General features: G+C 45.3%; 1 protein-coding gene across 1 annotated transcript; it reads right to left on the reverse strand.

The window, feature by feature from the left end:
• Positions 1 to 1,315: 1,315 nt before the first annotated feature.
• Positions 1,316 to 16,247, reverse strand: ZC3H12D (zinc finger CCCH-type containing 12D). The gene is made up of 6 exons (XM_023923556.2): positions 14,691 to 16,247; positions 10,563 to 11,002; positions 6,126 to 6,265; positions 4,915 to 5,149; positions 4,177 to 4,283; positions 1,316 to 3,531 (listed from the first exon to the last, which is right to left on the reverse strand). The coding sequence occupies exons 2-6, from the start codon at positions 10,943 to 10,945 to the stop codon at positions 2,543 to 2,545; spliced, it is 1,854 nt and encodes a 617-aa protein (XP_023779324.2). The 5' UTR covers positions 10,946 to 11,002; positions 14,691 to 16,247; the 3' UTR covers positions 1,316 to 2,542.
• Between the last annotated feature and the right edge of the window lie 3,445 nt (positions 16,248 to 19,692).

The following is a 19,692-nucleotide window of genomic DNA, read 5'->3' on the forward strand; positions in this document are numbered from 1 at the left end:
TATTTTACAAAAAGATTCCTCAGTAAATATGACAGAAATGAAAAGAAAAAAAATTATTAAGCATTGAGAGGGTTTTGAGCTACCACCAAATTCCTGTGCATCCTCAAAGGAGAGAAGTTTATGCATGTCTCCAGCAAGCCAAGGGCACCATATAAAGGCAGTGTGCCAACTTTCCTATGGATTTTTCAATGCTTTGTGTATTGAAATATGCATGCCAGACACAAAAAATTAATGTTGACATGTGCAGTTACATCCTGCTCCATTGCTGTGTGTGTTTTCTGAATTCTGCCATTTGGGACTTGCTTTGTTTGAGGGGGTGGAAGGTATTTTTCCATTCGGCATCACACTTTGTCTGCAGCATTTTTGAGGCATATCTCAGAGAATTTTTTTCATAGTTTTGTTTTAAGACAACTTCTAACCTTTATGTAAGATGTAGTGGATACATTTATAAGCCACTTCAACAACCCATAGGACATATGGAAAAAAATTGCCATGTTCTGTGAACATAAGTCATACCTCCAAAATCCAAATTGCTGTTTCTTGGAGCCAACCACAGGGGCATAAGAAATTGAACAGCTACAGTATACTTATTTTCTGAAGATTCTTCAAAACCATCACCAAAAAACAACCCAAAAACCAAAAAACAGAGCTGATGGTTGTTTCCAGAGGGAAACAGGTCAGACTATCACTGCTTTCAAAAAATGCACCACGTGAAAATATCACTAAGGGTAAATTACTGCTACCTTTGTGAAAGCAACAGAATTACAACTTCTCATTGAGGACTGTGTTTGATTCCTGCCTGGAACTAACAGCACTGCACTTCAGAGAAATGAGATACTGCAGGGTTAGAGAGCTTGAAAATCCCACCTGAATGTAGAAGAACCAGTTCTAAAAGGATTGAGGAAAAAACCAACAAAACCAGGAACTAAACAAAATAACAACAATAAAAAAAAAACTACCACCTAAGTAAAACCCAGAATATTAAGACATTATTGAGAACAAAGTGTTATAGATGAACATTTTATAATGTGTTAAAAGCATTTTTAAAACATGTCATACTGACATACTTAAACTTTGGTATAATGCCAAAAACCTCCAGGATCAACCTGACTCTTTGAATTATAACCTGAAGCATTCAGTGGAATAATGCAGAGATTAGCAGCTTTACAGCTTACTGAAAATCAAACATGTCCTAACAGAACACAGTTTACGGTATAATTGCATTATGGGGCCACATTTGGTAATTAGGGTTAAGTCAACAACAGATTTCTTGTTCAATACAGGAGATACTTTCAAGCTTTTTTTTTTGCTTTATCTTTTTCTTTTTTTTTTTTTTCTTTCTTTCTTTCTTTAGCTTCATCTGGACTTCTGGGTCTTTTTAACTACCATCCCCAAGCCCTCAGTCCACACCAGGACTTAAACTGAAGATGCCTTCCCTGACTTGATTTATGCTGTGTGTGTCCCTTTTCTGAGAAATATACCTGTGTCTTCCTTCAGGTGCAGCTCCAGCCCCTCTGCTGGCGGCTCTGTGTGCTCTCAGCACTGCTTTAGAAGCACGAGATGGAGCCCTGAAAGCTCACTGACAGCGGGATGGGCTTGAATCAGGTGATGACAGGGACCCAAAGCTGTCTTCTAGCAGAGAGCAGAGCCCTGTGCTAGGGGAGGAGGCCAAATCCTCTTCTGTGCTGGCTGAGCAAGGAGGAACAGGCAGGTCATGGGAGAGCCCTCTCCTGGGGACTGGGGAGCACGGCTCTTTCATGGAAGTTGAACAACAGGTTTGGACTCTAAAAACACATCTGGTTTTTTAGGGTGTTAATGAAAATCTGAATCCAGTCACCAGTGAGGTTCAAATGCTGACAGCCCAGTAACCCCGAGCCCCTCCTGCTCTCTTTCAGGGGAGGTGAAATGCAATCCCATGGTCACAGAGGACAGCCTTTGCCTTGATTTGATGTTTATACTTGTATTCCTGGAGCAGCTGTAATCCTTGCCCTAACACCCTCTATAAACACTTAGTTAAGCCTCAGAATAGCATCTTCTTGCCCTAGGATTTGTGCTTACTGAAAATGGTTTGCTCTGGAGGTTTCACAAGTTTCTGTGTCTTTGAATCATTAAAGTCCAGCAGGCAATATCACAGAATCACAGAAATAATTGTCTGAGTTGGAAGGGACCTAAAACATGATCCAGTTCCAACATCCCTGCTGCCATGGGCAGGGACACCTCTTTTACTTAGACCAGATTGCTCAGAGCCCCACCCAACCTGGCCTAAAACATTTCCAGGTACGGGGCATCCACAGCTTCTCTGAGCCACCTGTTCCAATGTCTCACCACCCAGAAAATTCAGAATTTCATCCTAAAATCTAACCTAAAGCTACCCTCTCTCAGTCTGAAGCCATTCCCCTGTGTCCTATCACTAAAGTTCCCGACTGAGCATCCTGCTCTGGCTTCCTTGTAGGTTCCCTTCAGATACTGGAAGGTTTCTATGAGGTCTCCATGCAACCTTCTCTTCTCCAGGCTGAACAGTCCCAAGCTCCCTAGCCTCTCTTCATAGGGGAGGTGCTCCAGTCCCCTTATCCTGGATACTGGGGTACAAAGCCAGGGCCTGGCTCATCTCACCGTAGGGATAAGGGGAGCACAGCTCCCTGTGTGTGTTTAGTTGCGGGGCAGAGGGAAGCCTTGCAGCCGGGGTGGGCCAGTAGTCGCTGTAAGAGGCACTGGGGTAAGCAAGGGCCTTGTGGAATAAGCCCGTTCCATCGCTGGAATCCGCCAGAAAGGGCTGTCCCGGGGGCCGGCTGGGGATGCAGCGGTGCTGCTGCGCCTGCTGCTCACCCTGCAGGGGAAGGCTGTCAGGGAACAGAGCTGTGGCCTGCAGCAAAGCAGCGTGCCGGCTCTCCGGGCCCTGCTTGTGCTGAGCACCTCCGGGGACCGAGCGGCTCCCGTGGCGCTCCCGGGCCCAGCCGCGCTCCCCGCGCATCCCGCCCGGCGCAGCTGGGAGCGCTCGGAGCTGGAAAGGGCGCCCGGCTGAGCCGGCCTGCTCCAGGCTCTGAGGGTGATGAAGTGACAACAGTCTGTGCCTGAGGCCAGCGCAGGGCTGAGGGCTGTCCGTGACCCCCCGCTCCTGGGAGGGGCACAAGGACCGGCGGCAGCCGAAGGTGCCACCGCCGATGGACACCGCTGACATCTCCTCCAGGAGCGGCTCCGCCTGCGGCAAGCGCTGCTCCAGCCCCAGGTCAGCCCCAGGGCTGCCGGCCCAGGCACGGAATGTCTGCTCGGAGCAGCTCCCCTGGGACCTGCCTGGGTAGCAGGAAGGCCCAGAGCAGCCTCTGGCTTCCCGCAGAGTTTCTGTGCAGGCATCGCAGGGTGCAGGCTCTCCTCTGGCTGCGTACGGTGAGCACTGGCGCCTCTCCTCCTCCTTCCACAGGGCTATCGGGACCTTTGTTTTGGCCCTGAGCTCATCAGCGACTGAAAGCTGGGCTTGATGTTGTCTCTCTGGATGGTAAAATTTGCATTTATTGCCATAGGTACATTTTTTACCTGAAAGAATAAAACCGAATCGGACAGGAAGTTGTCACTAGCACCAACATCACTTCTCCCCAGCACTGGGTGTGATGAACACAGAAAAAAGGGGAAGTACTATTTTCAAACTCAGTACTGTTGACTCCAGATTTAAATACTGCTGATATTAATAGCAGGGTGAAGCAGCAGTGAAAGGAAGTCTCTGCTATTTCGGAAGTGTCTGATATTCATGTTTCAGTTCCTGCACTCGCTGGACTGGGAGGCCTGCTGCTACAAAAGGTTGCTCTAAAAAATGGCATAGGGCTTTACCTCTGAGAAACCTGCATGCTGCTGGGGGGCTGTCGGGAGGGCAGAGAGGGAGAGTGTTTGGATGGCCATTCCCAAGTGCAGCAGCAAAATCCACTCCACAAAGAGCAGTGTGTGTGGTCAGCACAGCCACGGCGCCCGTGGTGCTGTGCGCAGGCAAGGATGGAGGGGCCAGAAACATCTGCTGCCTTTGCTGAGGCTGGAGCCACTGAAGCAGGAGGGGAAAAAAGCATCACACCTTTGAGCAAGCCCAAGTCCCTACCACACAAAGCAGGACAGCACATGGCAGTGGCCCCTAGCTGAGGGAGAGCACAGCTGGGAAGCAGGGGGAAGCTCACAGCATGGCCAGAAACCCACCATAAGGGCAAGGCTGCCATTTCCTTTCAGGCAGCACTGGCTTCTTGCTGAGGAAGTTACTTAAGGTGGGTCCGTGCCGGCCTAGCGGATCATCGGGAGGCATAAACCTGGGAAAGTAAAAGAAGTCATGGATGTAAGCACATGTCATGGGAGTGTCTCAGTGAAATGCATTTCCCCTGGACTCCTCAGCTATTAGGAAACTCAGGAGAGAAGAGAGGTTAATATGAACAGACTGAGGAGCACTCAGCCCAGCCTCGCAGGCATGGTGCAAGTGCCTGAATGAAAACCTTCTATCAGTAGGGATGGTAAAGGGCCAGAGAGACCAGCTTCTTGTCTCTTCTAGCAAGCCATGATTGCAGAAACACTGGGAAAAGCCCTATTTTGTTGTGTAGGGGAATTACAGATACTGCCAGTCAGCCTCCTCTCAAGGATTTAATGCTGCTTCTTACAGGAAACAGAAATTAAAAGATACCAACCCTTGGTTTAACATCACAAACTGGATTGAAAAGATGCAAAGCTGGTCACTAATGCTGCCATTCAAGAAGAAAAGTTCATAGAAGAGTGACATGGGAGCTTGAGGGAGTAGGAAACTCAAGAAACAAGATAAGAAATGCTGCAGTAAATTCCTTTCATAAAAAGGCTCACATATTCTGCTACTGCTGGGAGGTACACTGATGCTGGAGCTGACTTGGCCTGTGATGTTTAATTCTAGATCCTGTAACACCACCCATCTCTTACCTGTTACTGACAAAAGAGTACATGAGTAGTCGCTGCTCAATAAACCATTTCCACTCGGGGTTTTCATTTTGGAGATCCCGGTAGTGGTCATTGGAAACAATGACTCCGTCTTTCTCATAAGCGACTTTCACTATGTAGCGATCGTCGTAGCAAACCACCCTCTTGCCCTTCACCTTCCGAGAGGGTGTGTAGACCAGGATAGATTGCTTTTCCAGCTCCTCAAGAATGTGCTGGTCTGGTTGGAGGGATTGGCAGAAGTAGATGAGGGAAGCAAAAAAAATAAAAGAGGAACTAATTAATTAATAATTAGTGACCAGGTCTCAATCATCTGCTAGAAACCTACAGGAATCTAAGGATATTTCAGCACTTTATGAAATTCATGGTGCAATCTTCAGATGCAGTGATATCTGATGGTTATTTGGCAACTTGAAAATTAGATCTTTTACAAAAACATCAGTTTGTAAATTTTGAGGCACTTTTTTTTTTTTATTTTTAAGTCTTATCTGTGAAAGAATGCCTTGAATTCTACACCAGAGTCTGATATTGAATCCCTGCAGTGCCCTTTTTAACCCTGCTGGATGCCAGAGGGGTAAACCAGCCCTGATGTAAGCTTTACCTGGAGATAAAACATGTGGGATAAAACACATGAACAAACTTTGAGGACACTCTGGCCTCCTGCCATTCCATCCCTGCAGGAAGGCCGATGTGCCTCATCTGCAGCCACCAAGCTGCCGGCACAAACCTCACTGATCTATTTCCAGACAAACGGAGTCTCACTCCCCTCCAGACTTCTGCTGATGCATTTTCTTCTCCTGGAAGGGGAACCCGTGCACCCCCTGTGTTGGGTAGCAGCCTGACAGACAATAGTCATGCAGTAATGAACACTGTCTCCTGGCAGGCCTCACAAGCTCTGTAGACTCACTGCAAGCTGACAAACTCCTTCTTTAACTCAGCTTGGCAGCACCTTGTGCTTGTTAAGCAGAAGGTTTAAAGCAGTGCAACAAAGCCTTGTAAGCAGTTTTAGCTGCTAGCCAGGAGCACTGAATGGGGCAATGAATTAATGACTCATTTAAGTCAGGGAAGACTGATACACAACTCGTACTGTGCTTTTCTTTACACGGAAAAAAAACAACTGTGCTGAGTTCTTCACACCCCTCTGTCTCCACACTGCACCTAATGGCTGCCAAATTACGGCCAGGATGGTGACCTACCTGCAATGGGGCTGTCTTGTCGGGGGGGTTCCTTTCTCCAGAGGGGGACAAAAACCTTGATGTAAGTGTGACCCCTCTCTCTAAACCAATCCACCGCCAGCTGGATCCCCCAACAGGAGAACACCTCCTTGTTTCCATGACTATAAAAAAAAGAGAGAGGATGATGAGGCAAAGCTTTTATGAAGTTTAGAATTCTCTTTAATTCAGCCAGTAATGAAAAGGCAAAATAAACAGCTTCTGTGTCATTCGCTCGTTTCCAAGAAAACAACCTGGCAGGGTGTCCTGGTGGGACAGATCCAAACACCTCCTCCAGCAGAGCCAAAGATTTATCTGAAACAGACTGAATACTTAAAAACAGAGGTATCCTATCCCCCATTTCCATGACCCAAGCTTATTCCTTCCATCACTATCTCCATGGACTTAAGTTCTAAGGTACCAACAAGATGTTAGGCCTTGTCAAAGCTTTCCCATGCCTTGTCTGAAAAAGGTTTGAGGAGTGAGAGTTTCTTCCTGCACGAGCAGAAACACATGAGGCTGTCTTGTGAGAAACAAAATGTGGGAATTGTCTTCTGTAGTAACAGGGCCATTAGAGATTTTAAGGGCTGAAGTGGCTGCAGGTGTACAGGGTGATATTTTTGGAAACATGAGACAAAATATGGGGGATGAAAAACTGTAAGAGGCAGGATAGGAAATACAGAGAACCAAAAAAAGGACAAGACACCAGTGGAGATGGCCACAGGCACCTCAGACCCACTTTCATCTTGCTCTAGTTGATGGATATTTTCTTCATTGCACAGAGAGGTAGGAAAGCCCTAAGACAAGTGTTCTAGAGGTGCCAGCAAGGTGGGTTCTGAAGAATTCAATATGCAGCATAAGACAGAAAATAACCTCAAGGAAAACAACTGGGGTTGTTTCTAAATGTGTCACCTTCCCTGAAAGTTCCTACTGCTTGGCACTCGCTTATCTAAAATTTGACTACAGTGCAGTGTGTGTGTAAAGAAAAGCAGTTAGTTAACTACCTCTGCACAAGGAAACTAAAATAAACTGTACACAAAGTCCTAAATGGATAAATGCCTTCTCAGTATCTACAGAATGCTCATCCTTGTACTTTGACCTTTCTGCATAATATTGCCAGTCTCTCTCAGGCTTTCACCTCTGCAAAAAGCCCTTGAGAATGACTCTCTTGGCTGCCACACCCCTTGCAATGACAGACCAGTCAAGGGTGATGCTGCAGTCTTACACAAGTCACCACCTCCCAGGGATTCATCTCTAGGGTCTGTCTGCACCAGCCTCATAACCAAAGCTCCACTTTACACCCAATAAAATTTTCTGTCCTGAAGTGGTGACCACAAATGAAAAAGAGCACAATTTGTAGGAAGAAATTGCCTATTAAGAGCAACCAAGGCAATAGGAAGTATTTTAAAACCATTAGCAATAATAAATGGTCAGAAGTGCTTGACATATCTAATCTCCACTTTAGAACAGCTGTTTTGTTTGGTTTTAAAGGATAGGATCTTCTCAGGATAGTCATAATATCACTTGGACTGTTGAATTGGAACTTTGGGTGACTTTTTCAGATAACTGCCTTTAAAAGGCAGTCCAGGTACATCTTTGATGCCACGACTCAAAATTCAGCAACTGCTTTCTTAAATATTGGCTATTTGTATATATAATCCTGTGGGCTTTAGGAAGGCAGTTCTAGGTGTACCCCTGTGCAGAAAGTACTCAAGTGGGTCAGCCAAAAGGCTGAGTGGAACAAGGAAGATGAGGCACCTGGAAGTGCTCCTCAGCATTATCATCTAATCCAGCTGCTGCTCCACTTCTATGGGCAGACCTGGGGGCCACCTGAACGAGCCTGTTCGTGTGTGGGGGCTGCACACCAGTGACTGCTGTGTGATGGAGCAGGGCCCTCAGAGCTTCCCACCCTCCCTGCCTGGGCACAGACTGGCTCCTCCTGTCAGTCACCTTTCCCACACAACCCTGGATTCCCTGGACCATAGCTCATCCATGATCTGTCATAACTCAGTCTCATCTCTCCCTCCTGCCAGCAACAGGGCACACTGCACCTGGGTCACAGACCAGCAGGGCCCATCTCTCAGAAGATGAAGTAACAACATTTGGCATCTTTGTGACTCCATCATTAGCATGCAGTAATTCCTCTTTAAATTGTGTCATCCCAACTCCTTTGAGAGGAAGTTTAGGCAAACCAATCTCTTTTGAAAACTGCAAATGGCCCCTTCTCCACCTGGTCATGAGGCAGCATCAGCCAAACCCTTGTCAGAAAGGCCTAGGAACAGGTCTCTGTAGTTACCATAGCTTTAAACCTAGGTGTAAGTGCAAGCACCAGAGGAGCAGCCTCTTAGGTGTGCAGTCAACATGGCTATGACACTTCCCTTTTCCTATTAACACCACTCCATTTGTTTTTCCACCAGCCTTGCAAAACTTCCCATGGATAGGCTGGCAGGTGGTGAAATTTCTCATTACATCTGATGGAAACACAAAGTGTACAGAGAGGTTTGATGAGTGAGACTGGCTGAAGGCAAGGTTATTTTCCATCAGCCAACTTCTCTGGCTGACTGATGGTTGGAAACTGCTGAGTCCATCACTTTATGACCCTGGGGCATATACATCCTTTTCAAAACCTTGCACTTTACAGTGAGCCCACAGTGACAACTTCAAAATTCCCCAGAAACACCAATCCTAAGATAGAAATATAAATGCTCAAGATATTTTTCTCCACACAGACAGCTGCCACTTGAAGCTCTAACTTGATTGTTTCATTCCTAAACTGCTGCTTCTGCTGTGCTTTTATGGTTGCTGGTATTGATGATGATGGAGTTTTCCCCAGCAAGGGAACCAAACATCCCTTCCCCCTGATATCTGCAAACTGTCCTCTGTCTGACAGCAGGAAACCAGAAAAATTAAATCAAAGGTACTGAGAGCACTGACCAGGCCTACCTCATTAGCCAAAGCAACCATTCAGCACCACACTGAAAGGCATCCAGGAGAGGAAAGCAGCTCCTTCCAGGCTGCACCCTTCCAGCACCAACTGAAGGCACAAGCTCGATGGTCTCCTCCATCATCCTCACAGTTGTCACCAAGACAGTGGATGGGATGTCTGAGAAGAGCTGCAAAACCTTTGCCTTTCTGAAACTTAAAGCTGCTGTGCCAGGAGAGCTGAGGCCAGAGGCCATGGCCCATCCTGGGTAATACTGACCCCGGCACAGTGAAAGGATCAGTGAGGGATCAGCTCAGTCACACTGCCCGAGTGGGTGCTCAGTTCTTTCTCAGAGAGGCAAGAAAGACACTCTGAGGAGGGGCCTGGGTGAAGAGGCAAAGCGGGGCAGGAGATCCTAAAACCTGGTTACCAAGCTCATGGCCCAAACAAGGCCAAACAAGTGCGCTCTGTTGTGTATTTCCCAATCCTCGTGAGCTGCCTTGAGCAGGGAACCTCTTGGTTTTGGCTGGGATTTCTCCCTTCACCCACAAGATGGCATAATTTGCTTAGTCTCCAGTTGCTCTGGATGCGCTTGGCCACTTTCCTCTCTAACCAGAGGGGATATGGTCTCATCTCATCTCACAGGGCGGCTAACAGAAGGAGGAAGCTTTCCTTTGCCCTGTCCCAGCCTGCAGGGATGGGCTTGGCCCTGCTGAGTGGACAGGGAAGTTAACAGAGAAAACAGCTGGATAGCCAGTGCATCCCCAACTCTTGGCTCCGTATTGCTTGGATAAACAGAGGCCAACCCACTGCTGTCTTTGGATGTCCCATCCACAGGGACATGCCAGGCTCCCCATCTGCAAAAGCGCTTTCACAGTGCCAGGGCACTGCTAGGAAATGCAATTGGCCAGCATGGGTTGATGCAACATTTCCCAGAAACAGAATGACTAAGGAGGAAATGAATCTATTCAATAAAGCCAACTATCAATTCCCTGATATTTCCCTAAAACAGAAACCAAATTGAAAACAAAAATTATAGAAGCTGGGAACATTTTTTTGAGTTTGCTTGCAAGTCAAAGCAGTACAACTGTAATAGTGTTAGGAACTGCAGCCACCTGACTTTATTTCTCCTCTTCCTAGATTAGTTGGGTGTTCTGTCTGTCCATCAGATTTTCCCTGAAAACATCTCAGGCTTAGAAATCCTAGGTGCCCATTTGAAAAGGGATAGACACTGCCACAAACAGTGGACAGAGGTTGCCTTATAGAAGGTCAGAATGCGGAGTGAGCCAGTAATTGCATGTGACGTGCATATTCACGGGCATCAAGACAGCAGGTCCTTAAAAGCTGTGCATCAGCCAAAGAACAGGAATAAGCAATTGTTCATACATCAAATGCACCAATGCACCTCTCACCTGAAGGAAAAACACACTTCAAGCCATCAGTTTTAACATCCAAAAGCTTCAGAGGAAGAGAGATGCCTTTCAGGAAACGGAGCTTACCTCATGGCAACATTGCTGCCATCGATCACAATGGGTCTCAAGGAATCAGAAGAATCACTTTCATCTTCTCCAAGCCTCTTCAGCCCCGGTGTGCTGCTAGCAGATCCACGGGCAACCAGCTTTAGCTGGGAAGGCTGAGCCTGGTTCTCCAGAGCCTGAGGTTTGCTCCCCATCCGAATCAGCTCTTTCAGCACATCATCCTCCAGGGCCTCTTGGCCCAGGTTCTCCAGCACTTTGCAGATGTCCTGCTTACCATAGCCCAGCTTGCAGAAAAAATCCATCTTGCTCTGGTGCACTTCCACCCCTGCTGCAGAAACTTTTCTGGAGTGTGGTGGTGCTGCTTTGCTAGGAATTGAACTGGCCAGTGCCATTTTAGCGGGCATTTATGTTCCTCTAAACCCGGTGATTCTGTCTTCCCAGCTGTGTCCTACAGGCATCAGCTTCAGAGAGGGAAAGATTAGCAACAACAAAACACAAGCATTAAGGAAAAGCATGCAGTCATCTCAGTTCTTTGCCTAGTGCACAGCAGAGACCAGCAGATTAGCTGTCTTCTCTCAGCATTAAAGCAATTTTCTGGTCCGTTCTTAATTATAAAAGCACCAGAGTGTCCCATGCAAATGTTCGTCACTCTCCAAACATTATGTCAGACAGGTGTCACCTTACTTGGTGAGCTGTGCCAGGCTGCCTGTAAGCAGACAGGCTGCATGCGTGAGTTGGTTCTTCAGACTTATCTCACAGGAAATGACACAAAGGGGATTTTCAATTTGCTGTGTGGTTTGTCAGCCCGAGATAAATATCTGTCAAATTTTACTGGATGGGCTCAGATGCCATAGCAACAAGTATAGCAAAATTCATCCAGTGATTTCAGGAAACATCCTGTTAGCAAAATATCTGGAAACTGATTTTTTTTTTTTAATAGTTTTATCTTTCTTACTATGTGTCTGTGCGTATACAGACATAAGTTCCGAAATTCTGTCACTCATCAGTTCTAACGATGCCTAACCATTCTTTCCCTGTTACTTGCTGTTTCACTGAGGGCTTCTATTTTCAGAGAAGCAGTTTGGTTTTTTTGAAAGCCATGGGGATGGTGCTTTGAAGCAGGTGATCCAGAAAGCGTCTTCAATTTCACTTATCAATTATTCCACTTATCACTTGCTTCACTTACCAATTTGACTTATTTTTATTGTCAAGGTAATTCAGAAGTGAGTGTGCAAAAGTAGCAAAAGCTACTTCATATTCTCCAGAACTGCACCATGTAACTTTCTGGTCTACCCAGCGAAGGCAGGGGATGGGTACCATAGTCAGGGGTACCCAGAGCTGCCTGAGCCCAACGAGTGCGACACAGAACACACACGGTGCCCACTTGTCCATCAAGCCAAACACCTTCAGTCACTGTTGGCTTGCTTGCACTGAATCATCTCTTGCCACATCACTGCCATTATTGGTGCTACCTGGTTAAAAGCTGTGGCTGGTTCTTCCACCCACATGAGGGATGTAAGGGTGGCCCTCTTCCCTTTGCTGATGGCACACCAGATGCAGAATTAACTGATCAAACAAGCACCTCTGTGCCGAGCCCAGAGCCAGAGCCAATCCCACCCACCAGCTCCCCTTCCCAGCCCACCAGCCACTCCCTGCCCAGCGTGGACCACCCCAGGAGCCAGAAGCTGAAAGCATGTGGAAGAAGGCATGGAGATGCTGGAAACAAGCAGCTGGGAGAGGATTCAGAGTGAAGCTCCTCCCCAAGGCATGACAGCCCTCTCAGGCTGTGGGGAAAAAAATCCATGCTGGGTTCAGTTAATTTAAAACTGATTAGTTCAGCAGGAAAACATGATAATTAGTTATAACCTCACCTCGTGAAACTTTGGTATTTACTTTTCTATGTAGCTTTATAAATTTCAGGTATTCTGTGTGAGAAATCTGGCACTCAGTTAAAAATGACAAACAGCATCAATTAAAAAAAACATTCCTTAAATATGTCATAACTGTAAGGGGAAAACAGTTACCATGTGTATTTTTCCACCTGAACGAAAACATTGCTTATTTTAGTCAGTGAGTGTTTTCCTCACAGTGCACCCTGTAACAATTTTTACATCTAATCCTTGTTTTTATTCCATTGACTAAAGATAAAAATGTATTTGCCTGTATAATGCTTTTTCATTATTGGAATGGTTTTTCATCTTTGAAACAGCTACTGTGTGAGCTGAAATACCTTGATGTAACCAAATAAAGCAGAAGCAGTCTGGGCTAGCACCACAGTAAAGCCTGCTTCCAGTATGTGATCAGTGGCTCCAAACACTTAAAGTGTATTACTTGGTTTTTTTAAAAATGCCTAGATTTTTAAAAAGAAATTATTGCTAATTAAAAACTTTTCTTAGTATCTATCTTCAGGTTTGAAAGAAAACATTTACCACATATTAATGGCCATTACTATTATTTTCAAACCTGTACTTCTGTCTACCCTGATGCTTTTTCTTTTTTCCTCCTCCCCCTCCCTTTTCTTTTACTATCAGAACAATTTCCCATGTTAGCATCACATTGTGCCACATGGATGTTTGGCTCCATCCCAGGCAGCACCAAGCCCATGGTCCATGTCTGCACCCTTTGCTTCTTTTGGCAAGGCTTGGTCCTTCTGTGCAGGCAGTGAATCCCTTTGGCTCGGTAAGCATGGGGAGCTCTGGATGGCTGCCTGGGGTTGATGTGATGCAGTATCAGCCATCCCCAGCAATATGATAGAGTTGACCACTGGATTTCTGCTGCAGTGTGGCCAAATATTAAAAATGGGTGATACAGTTAGTGCAGGGTTTTCATCACAGAGAGAACAATTTGGAAATACTGAGATGGAAGCCTTGATCACAGGAAACTCTGAGGTCGCCCTTCTCAAGGGGGAATTAAAGGGCAATAAAATCCCAGACTTACACATTAGTAAACAGTCAGGAGTATGCCCAAGTTCAGCAGGTCAGCTGGCTGCTTATAACCAGCACAAAAAACATGACAGGAGGAGAAATTGTGTATCACAGACTCCAGCTTTTGCTATCACAGATTGTGAAATTCCATTTATAAACTTCATGACCTTCATTTGCAAACTACTTAGATTTCCTCCTGCCACTTTCCACCCTTCATCTAAGCTGATCCCACTGGGAGCTGTTTTTGTTTTCACTCCACTGAAAGCCAAAGTCTTCTCATTTCATAGAATAATTTATCCACAGATAATGGTATGCCCATCCCATGTTCTAGCTTTAAAAGCACTCTCTCTGTGGTGTTGTGACTCCTCCTACAGATAAACACACACACACACACACACACAAAGAAAAAGCTTCAGTCAGGTTTCCAAAATTCTATTTCAATCTTAACATTTTAGAATGTTAGTATTTCAGTGAGTACTTTTGACCAAAAAATCAGAAGACCTCTTATGGTTTTCTGCCTTTTGTAGTTTGACAGATTTTTAAGACTAGAAAATTATAATTGAGAACTCTTCTCCAAAGAACTGGTGGTAGCTACTACATTTTGAATGACTTTAAAGAATAATTTTTCCTCATCCTTCTGACCAGTCAGAGCAGCACCTCCAGCAGCCTCAGGCCACAGAACCACAATAAGGACCAGTTTGACTCAGAGGGCTCCTCAAAGCCCCCTCAAAGAACCATTCTGCCCAGGCAGGGGGGACAGAGCCCCAGACAGACCTGCCATTGGCCAAGGCAGAGCAGGTTTAGGGCTTCTCTAAAGTTCATGTGTATACCAAGCAGCACAAGGAGCACAGCTGCAGATCCCTGCCACCATAGTGTTTCCCCTCACACCTCAGGGCAGCACCACTTCACTCCTCTTCCTCCTTCACCCCTGAGATTAACACTGCAAACCACCTAAGACTGAGAGCCCATTTGAGCCCTACCGTGTTGCGTTTCCCCGAAAGCAGACTGGCTGCTCTACCTTCAGAAATATAAGAATTTTTATTTTCACAAATGAGAGATGCACATAAACTCTTCGTAGCACCTGTCATTTGTTGTCTTGATGACTAAGAAAAGATTTACCTCTTTCTTCTCCACCTTCCCTGCTCCGTTTTCTAAAGATAGTAAAGGCAAACTCCCCAGGGAGCAAGCTGTGGGCACAGGTGACCCCTCTTGCTCTGCACCTTACCTGGCCGCTGTTCTTTCTGTGGCCCAGCAGGGCTGTCCCACCATCCTCCAGCCAGAAACTGGATTCAGAGCAGTACCAAGCTCACAAGGAAGTCACCAGCTCCTATTTAGAGGTAAAGCTGATGTCAGCTGAGAGCAAATAAGTGCAGTGGGCAGAACCAGAGCTCATTTTATAAGAACATTTTACTTCCTCATTTGGCTGGCCAAGCTCTCATAAAACCATAGTTAGATAAACTTTCACTTCATTTTTCAAAAGGAAAAAAAAAATAAATAAAAGAGGTTCCTAACACATCTCCATTCTGAGTCACAGGCAAAGATTAGTCAAACTCACTCTGGCAGGGATGCAGAACATTGGGCAGTGAGAACATAACATATGAATTCTGGGTGAAGTGAAAAGTTTTCCACCAGGGTTGCTGTACCAAGTTAACACAGCCTCATTCCCATGCATCTAGAAAATTCCTGACCTCTGGGAAAACGGAAAAAGAAAAAAAATACTTTAAAAAAATCAACATTTTGCTTAGCACCCGATATTGCAAAGCCTTATTCAAACACTTCCATGTCTGAAGGAACCTGCTCTGGGACACTACAATGGAACACCAAAACCCAAACAACCCTCTCCAGCCTGCTGGTTGCACCAGTTGAAGCAAGCACCAATTGAAAGGCTCTTACAGAGGCACTCAGCCCATCCACAGCAAAGTCTGACAGGCACTTCATGATAACATGAGGTTTTCCTCTGCTTTTTCCTTACCTCGCTGTAAATAAATACACCCCAAATCCAATTTTAGGCAGCAAGAAGGGTTGGAAACTCTAGGAGGGGTTAATCTCTGGGACCTTTTGGATGCATCAGATAAACTCATGCATGTGCAGTGCCCTCTGCCCCAAGGGACAAGTGGGGTGCTCCGCTGTGAAAGGAGAGAACCTCTGCCACTGTCATAAGGCAGCACACCAGAGCAGGGTTGACCTTTCCCAGCCAGAAATCCCACTACCTGCATACTTTGTGGGACTAAGCAGGGTGGCCAAACCCTTTGTTGTGGTATTCTGTTTAATCCAAAGAGTGCTGGCTGGTTGCTGCAAGCCTCACCGTCACTTTTTCCAAGTGACGGTCATGCCTTTACATCACACCCAGACTCCTGGAAACTCTTTGGGAGCCAGGATGCCCTGCTGCTGCTGTGTAAAGCAGTGCCCAGGCAGTCACAGGATAAAGGGGAAGCACACAGCCTCTCCTCTGTCCTACCTCTGGCACAACATTTCCTCTAACCCACGAAGCTCTGTCTGGGCAGGTTAAGGCTACAGAAACAGGGAAGTGTTCCTAGGACCACAATGAAAGAAATATTCTAGCTGTCTGCTGCCCAGAACAGCTGTGAGAGCAGAACAGCCACAACCTTTGACTCCTCACTCCCTGGACTCAGAATCACAGAATGAACTAGGTTGGAAAAGACCTTTGAGATCATCAAGTCAAACTGATACTCAAACATTGCTGGAGAGGAGGGATCTTCTGTTCCATTTCACCTTTCACAATGCCACACACTTATCACAAGACCATCACGTAGCTGTACTGCTGGAAAGAGAAAATTGCTGCATTATTTATAGCCCAGGCAGGCAACAGAGTGTAGCACACTTCATTGTGTAGCATCGCTTTACCCCCTACTTCTCAGTAAAATGGGCGTTTTACTACCTAAATAGGAACAAACCAGAAGTTATAAAAAGAAAAGGGAAGAGAAAATTAGATCTATTGAAATGACTACGCCCATCTATCATAAAAAGCCGTAAGTACCAAAGACTTCAACATCATTCAAATTGTAGGCAGCCAGGAAGACCCTTGGCCTATTCCTGAAATATTCCTGAAACCTGTTACATGGGTGATCCCCACCTCCTAGAGAGAAGACCATGAGAAATAAAGGAGCATATTTAACTTTTCAGATGGCCTCACACCCTTTTGCTCACTGACACATTTGGGCACCAAAGGCTGTGATTTCAGAGACATTCCTTTCCCTGCTGTGCTCCCTTCTGCTGACAAGCATGCTGAGTTTTCCCAGCACTGATTTACTGCTGCTCAAGGTCATTGTTATGTTCAAGAGAACAGCTTAGGTAGGAGAAGCTTTCAGAGGGGAAGATCTCCCCACTAATGGATGTTTCAGTGCTGAGGACTGAAGATTTATTGGTTTGTGAAACAACTAGACCTTCCCCAAAGAGAATTGCTACCAACCAACCTCAAAGTGGAGCACCCTTGTTGCAGCAGCTCCTGGAGGCTGTGGAGAGGACTAAACATGATTTTGAAGAAGGCTCCCTGTGCACTGTCCACTTTCCTCAAGGTGTTACACTACTGCATGGAAAAAACATTCTCTTAAGACTGGTTCTGTGGAACACCTCAGGTGTTTTGGTCTACACACCTCAGTGAGATATTTGCTTTGCTAAAGGAAACAGTATTGCATCAGCACAAGAGAAAAGCATTATCACCCTCTTCCTCGTCTGAAAAGTTCACCTGCTGTGTACCAAACAAGCACATGTGGCCATAGTAACACAGTGAAAATTCTTTAGCCCCTAACCAGCAGAACACAGTTAGAACAAAGCCAGTGCTAAATCCAATACAGGTCTAGTGCCAGAAATATTTTTAACAGTTGTGGAACTTACACATTCTCCATCCTGCCTCAAGTGGGAGTATTTCCCTACTCCCTTCAGGAAGGCTCAGGTCAGACCCTCAAGTCTCTCAACAGTATAAGCCATGCTCCTGGTTTTAATTACATTTTTTTACTATTAGGCAAAACCTGGATGTTTTCTGCCACTAAAATTCTTTCTCCATTGGAGACGCTGAAAAGTTTGACTTGGAGACAGGTGTTTGCCCCAAAAGCCTACATCACTAACTTGGCAGCTCCTACTAGGGTACCAGCTCAGTTACTGACAGACAATCCTGTGTTCAGACTGGCAGAATGCTACTATATTTAGAAGAGGTATTTCTATAAGCTTGCCAAAATGACCACCTTTCCTACTTCCCCAGAACGATACCACTGTAGCAAGCACTCCATCTGACCACAGAACAGGGAGAAAAAAACCCAGGAAAACCAATTTCAATAACGCTGACAATGGTAACTTCTTGGAAAATTGTAACCATATCCATAACATTTGATGTAGCAGGATCCCTGCTTGGTTTTACCTAAAATATCTATTTTTCCTTCTTTTATATAACAAGATACTGCTATGACTCAAATTGTTTTCCACTGGGCTTAAAATAAAAAAGTACCTTTTACAATCAGAAAGTCCCAAACAAGTTTCAAGTTCAAAAGTTTACTGCCGTTCAGGTTAAGATTTCAGAAGGAACTGTTTTCCAGCTTCAGATTAACTGTAAGCTTGTAAGAACTAAACCTACAGAGTTTGCTGGTACCTTTTAAAACAGCTACCACTGTAGCTGTTTTAAAACCAAGGTGATACTGTCTTAATCACTGAGACAAAGCACATTCCAACAGTGGCCAGACCAAGCATTTTACACAAAAATACTGCCCTGTGGCAAGTATTTACATAAATCTGACTGTAATTTAACATTTTTTGAATTGCTTGTGCTTCCTCTGTATGCAACAGGCCATTGATAGAAAAGGAGAGACATTACCCACGCTCCAGAAAGCTTACAAGCAAAACCTGTAATCCCGTTGCCAATAATGTAGTTTTACATGAAAAAAATCAGGCTACAGGAGGGTGAGATGGACAAAGCTAACACCATCAACAGAACCAGAAATTGTTGTAAACTTCTTGAAAATTTTAAAATACTTGTCCAAATAACTAATAGATGAGGGGGGTGGGGGAGAATTTGATATGGTTTGGTTTGTTTGTGTGGTTGTTAGGGTTGGGTGTTTTTTTGACAAGTGGAAGGAACCAGGTAGAGCTTTACCAACAGAGAGTACAGGGTTACCATGACTGGCTTTGGGCAACTCCCATCCTGCAATATCAACCACTTGCATACAACATTTGTGCTACTTCCAATGACTTGTGTGATGTCAGTGGGATTAAAGAGAGATCTCTGTTTCAACCTACCCTTCTCCCACTTGCCTTTAGTGCTCTATGACCAGGTCCTATTCGTAACATGGTTTTGGCCAAGTCCACTCCAAGTCTTGGACCCAAGTTCAAGAGATATACAGAGAACTAGAGAAACTACAACACATGACATAGGTCTCAAACTCACTCAAATCCACAGAATAAAACAGTTCAGTCTACATCATATTTTTAAGCTGTTGCAGGTAAAGGAATCCAATAGGAAACTCTGAGGAGCTGGTTAAACCTTTAACCGCTGAACAAACAGCCTAAAGCATGAGGCATTCCCCTCCAAACAAGCATCATCTAAGTCAAAGTGAAGAAGCTGATGCTTCTGCTACAACACATTTTCAATCCTATTTTTAACATTATAGAGGAAGGTGGGGTTTTTTGTTGTGTTTTTTAACTACCACAAGCACCAAAGGTCAATACTGAAACTGAGGTCGGAGATGGCACTGACGAAAAGGAAGTGACAGGGAAGTGTGACTTCTCATTAGATTAAAACAAGTCTTCAACTCCCAGACTAAATAATAGAATCCCCAAATAAAAAGTCCTGTCCACTCCAACACCTCTGGCTGGACAGGAAGAACAGGAAATGCTTGTGGTTTCAAGTGGCCATACAGCTTGCTGGTGCCATTTCCAGAAGAACCACATGTACACAACAACTATTTCCGATGACCAGAGGAGTAAACCCCATCTAACCCAGAGTGCTTGGCTGTCTATATGCCAGGTGAACTGCAATCTCTCCAGTGTCAACAGACTAGCCTAGAAATGCAGCCCTAAAATTAAGCACTCACATCCAAATTGGGAGCTTTTATACTGTCATTTAATTACCTATTAGTATCACCTTATTTTTGAACATCCACATTTGAAAGCTTCCTCTTAAAAAATATAAACAGGTAATTTCGCTAATCTGAAGACACTGTGTATCTTTGACAGCACCAAGGTATACTGAAAATCAGAAACTTGAAAACTTTTGGATG

The sequence above is a fragment of the Cyanistes caeruleus genome, chromosome 2 (genome assembly GCF_971803275.1).
Source record: "Cyanistes caeruleus chromosome 2, bCyaCae1.hap1.1, whole genome shotgun sequence".
Classification (NCBI taxonomy): Eukaryota; Metazoa; Chordata; class Aves; order Passeriformes; family Paridae; genus Cyanistes; species Cyanistes caeruleus.

Excerpts from the sequence above, each read along its gene's own strand:
- ZC3H12D (XM_023923556.2), bottom strand. The coding sequence starts at position 10,945 with ATGCCCGCTAAAATGGCACTGGCCAGTTCAATTCCTAGCAAAGCAGCA. Across the intron at positions 5,150-6,125 it reads ACAAGACAGCCCCATTGCAG|ACCAGCACATTCTTGAGGAG; the intron begins GTAGGTCACCAT and ends CCCTCCAACCAG. Across the intron at positions 4,284-4,914 it reads TACTCTTTTGTCAGTAACAG|GTTTATGCCTCCCGATGATC; the intron begins GTAAGAGATGGG and ends TTACTTTCCCAG.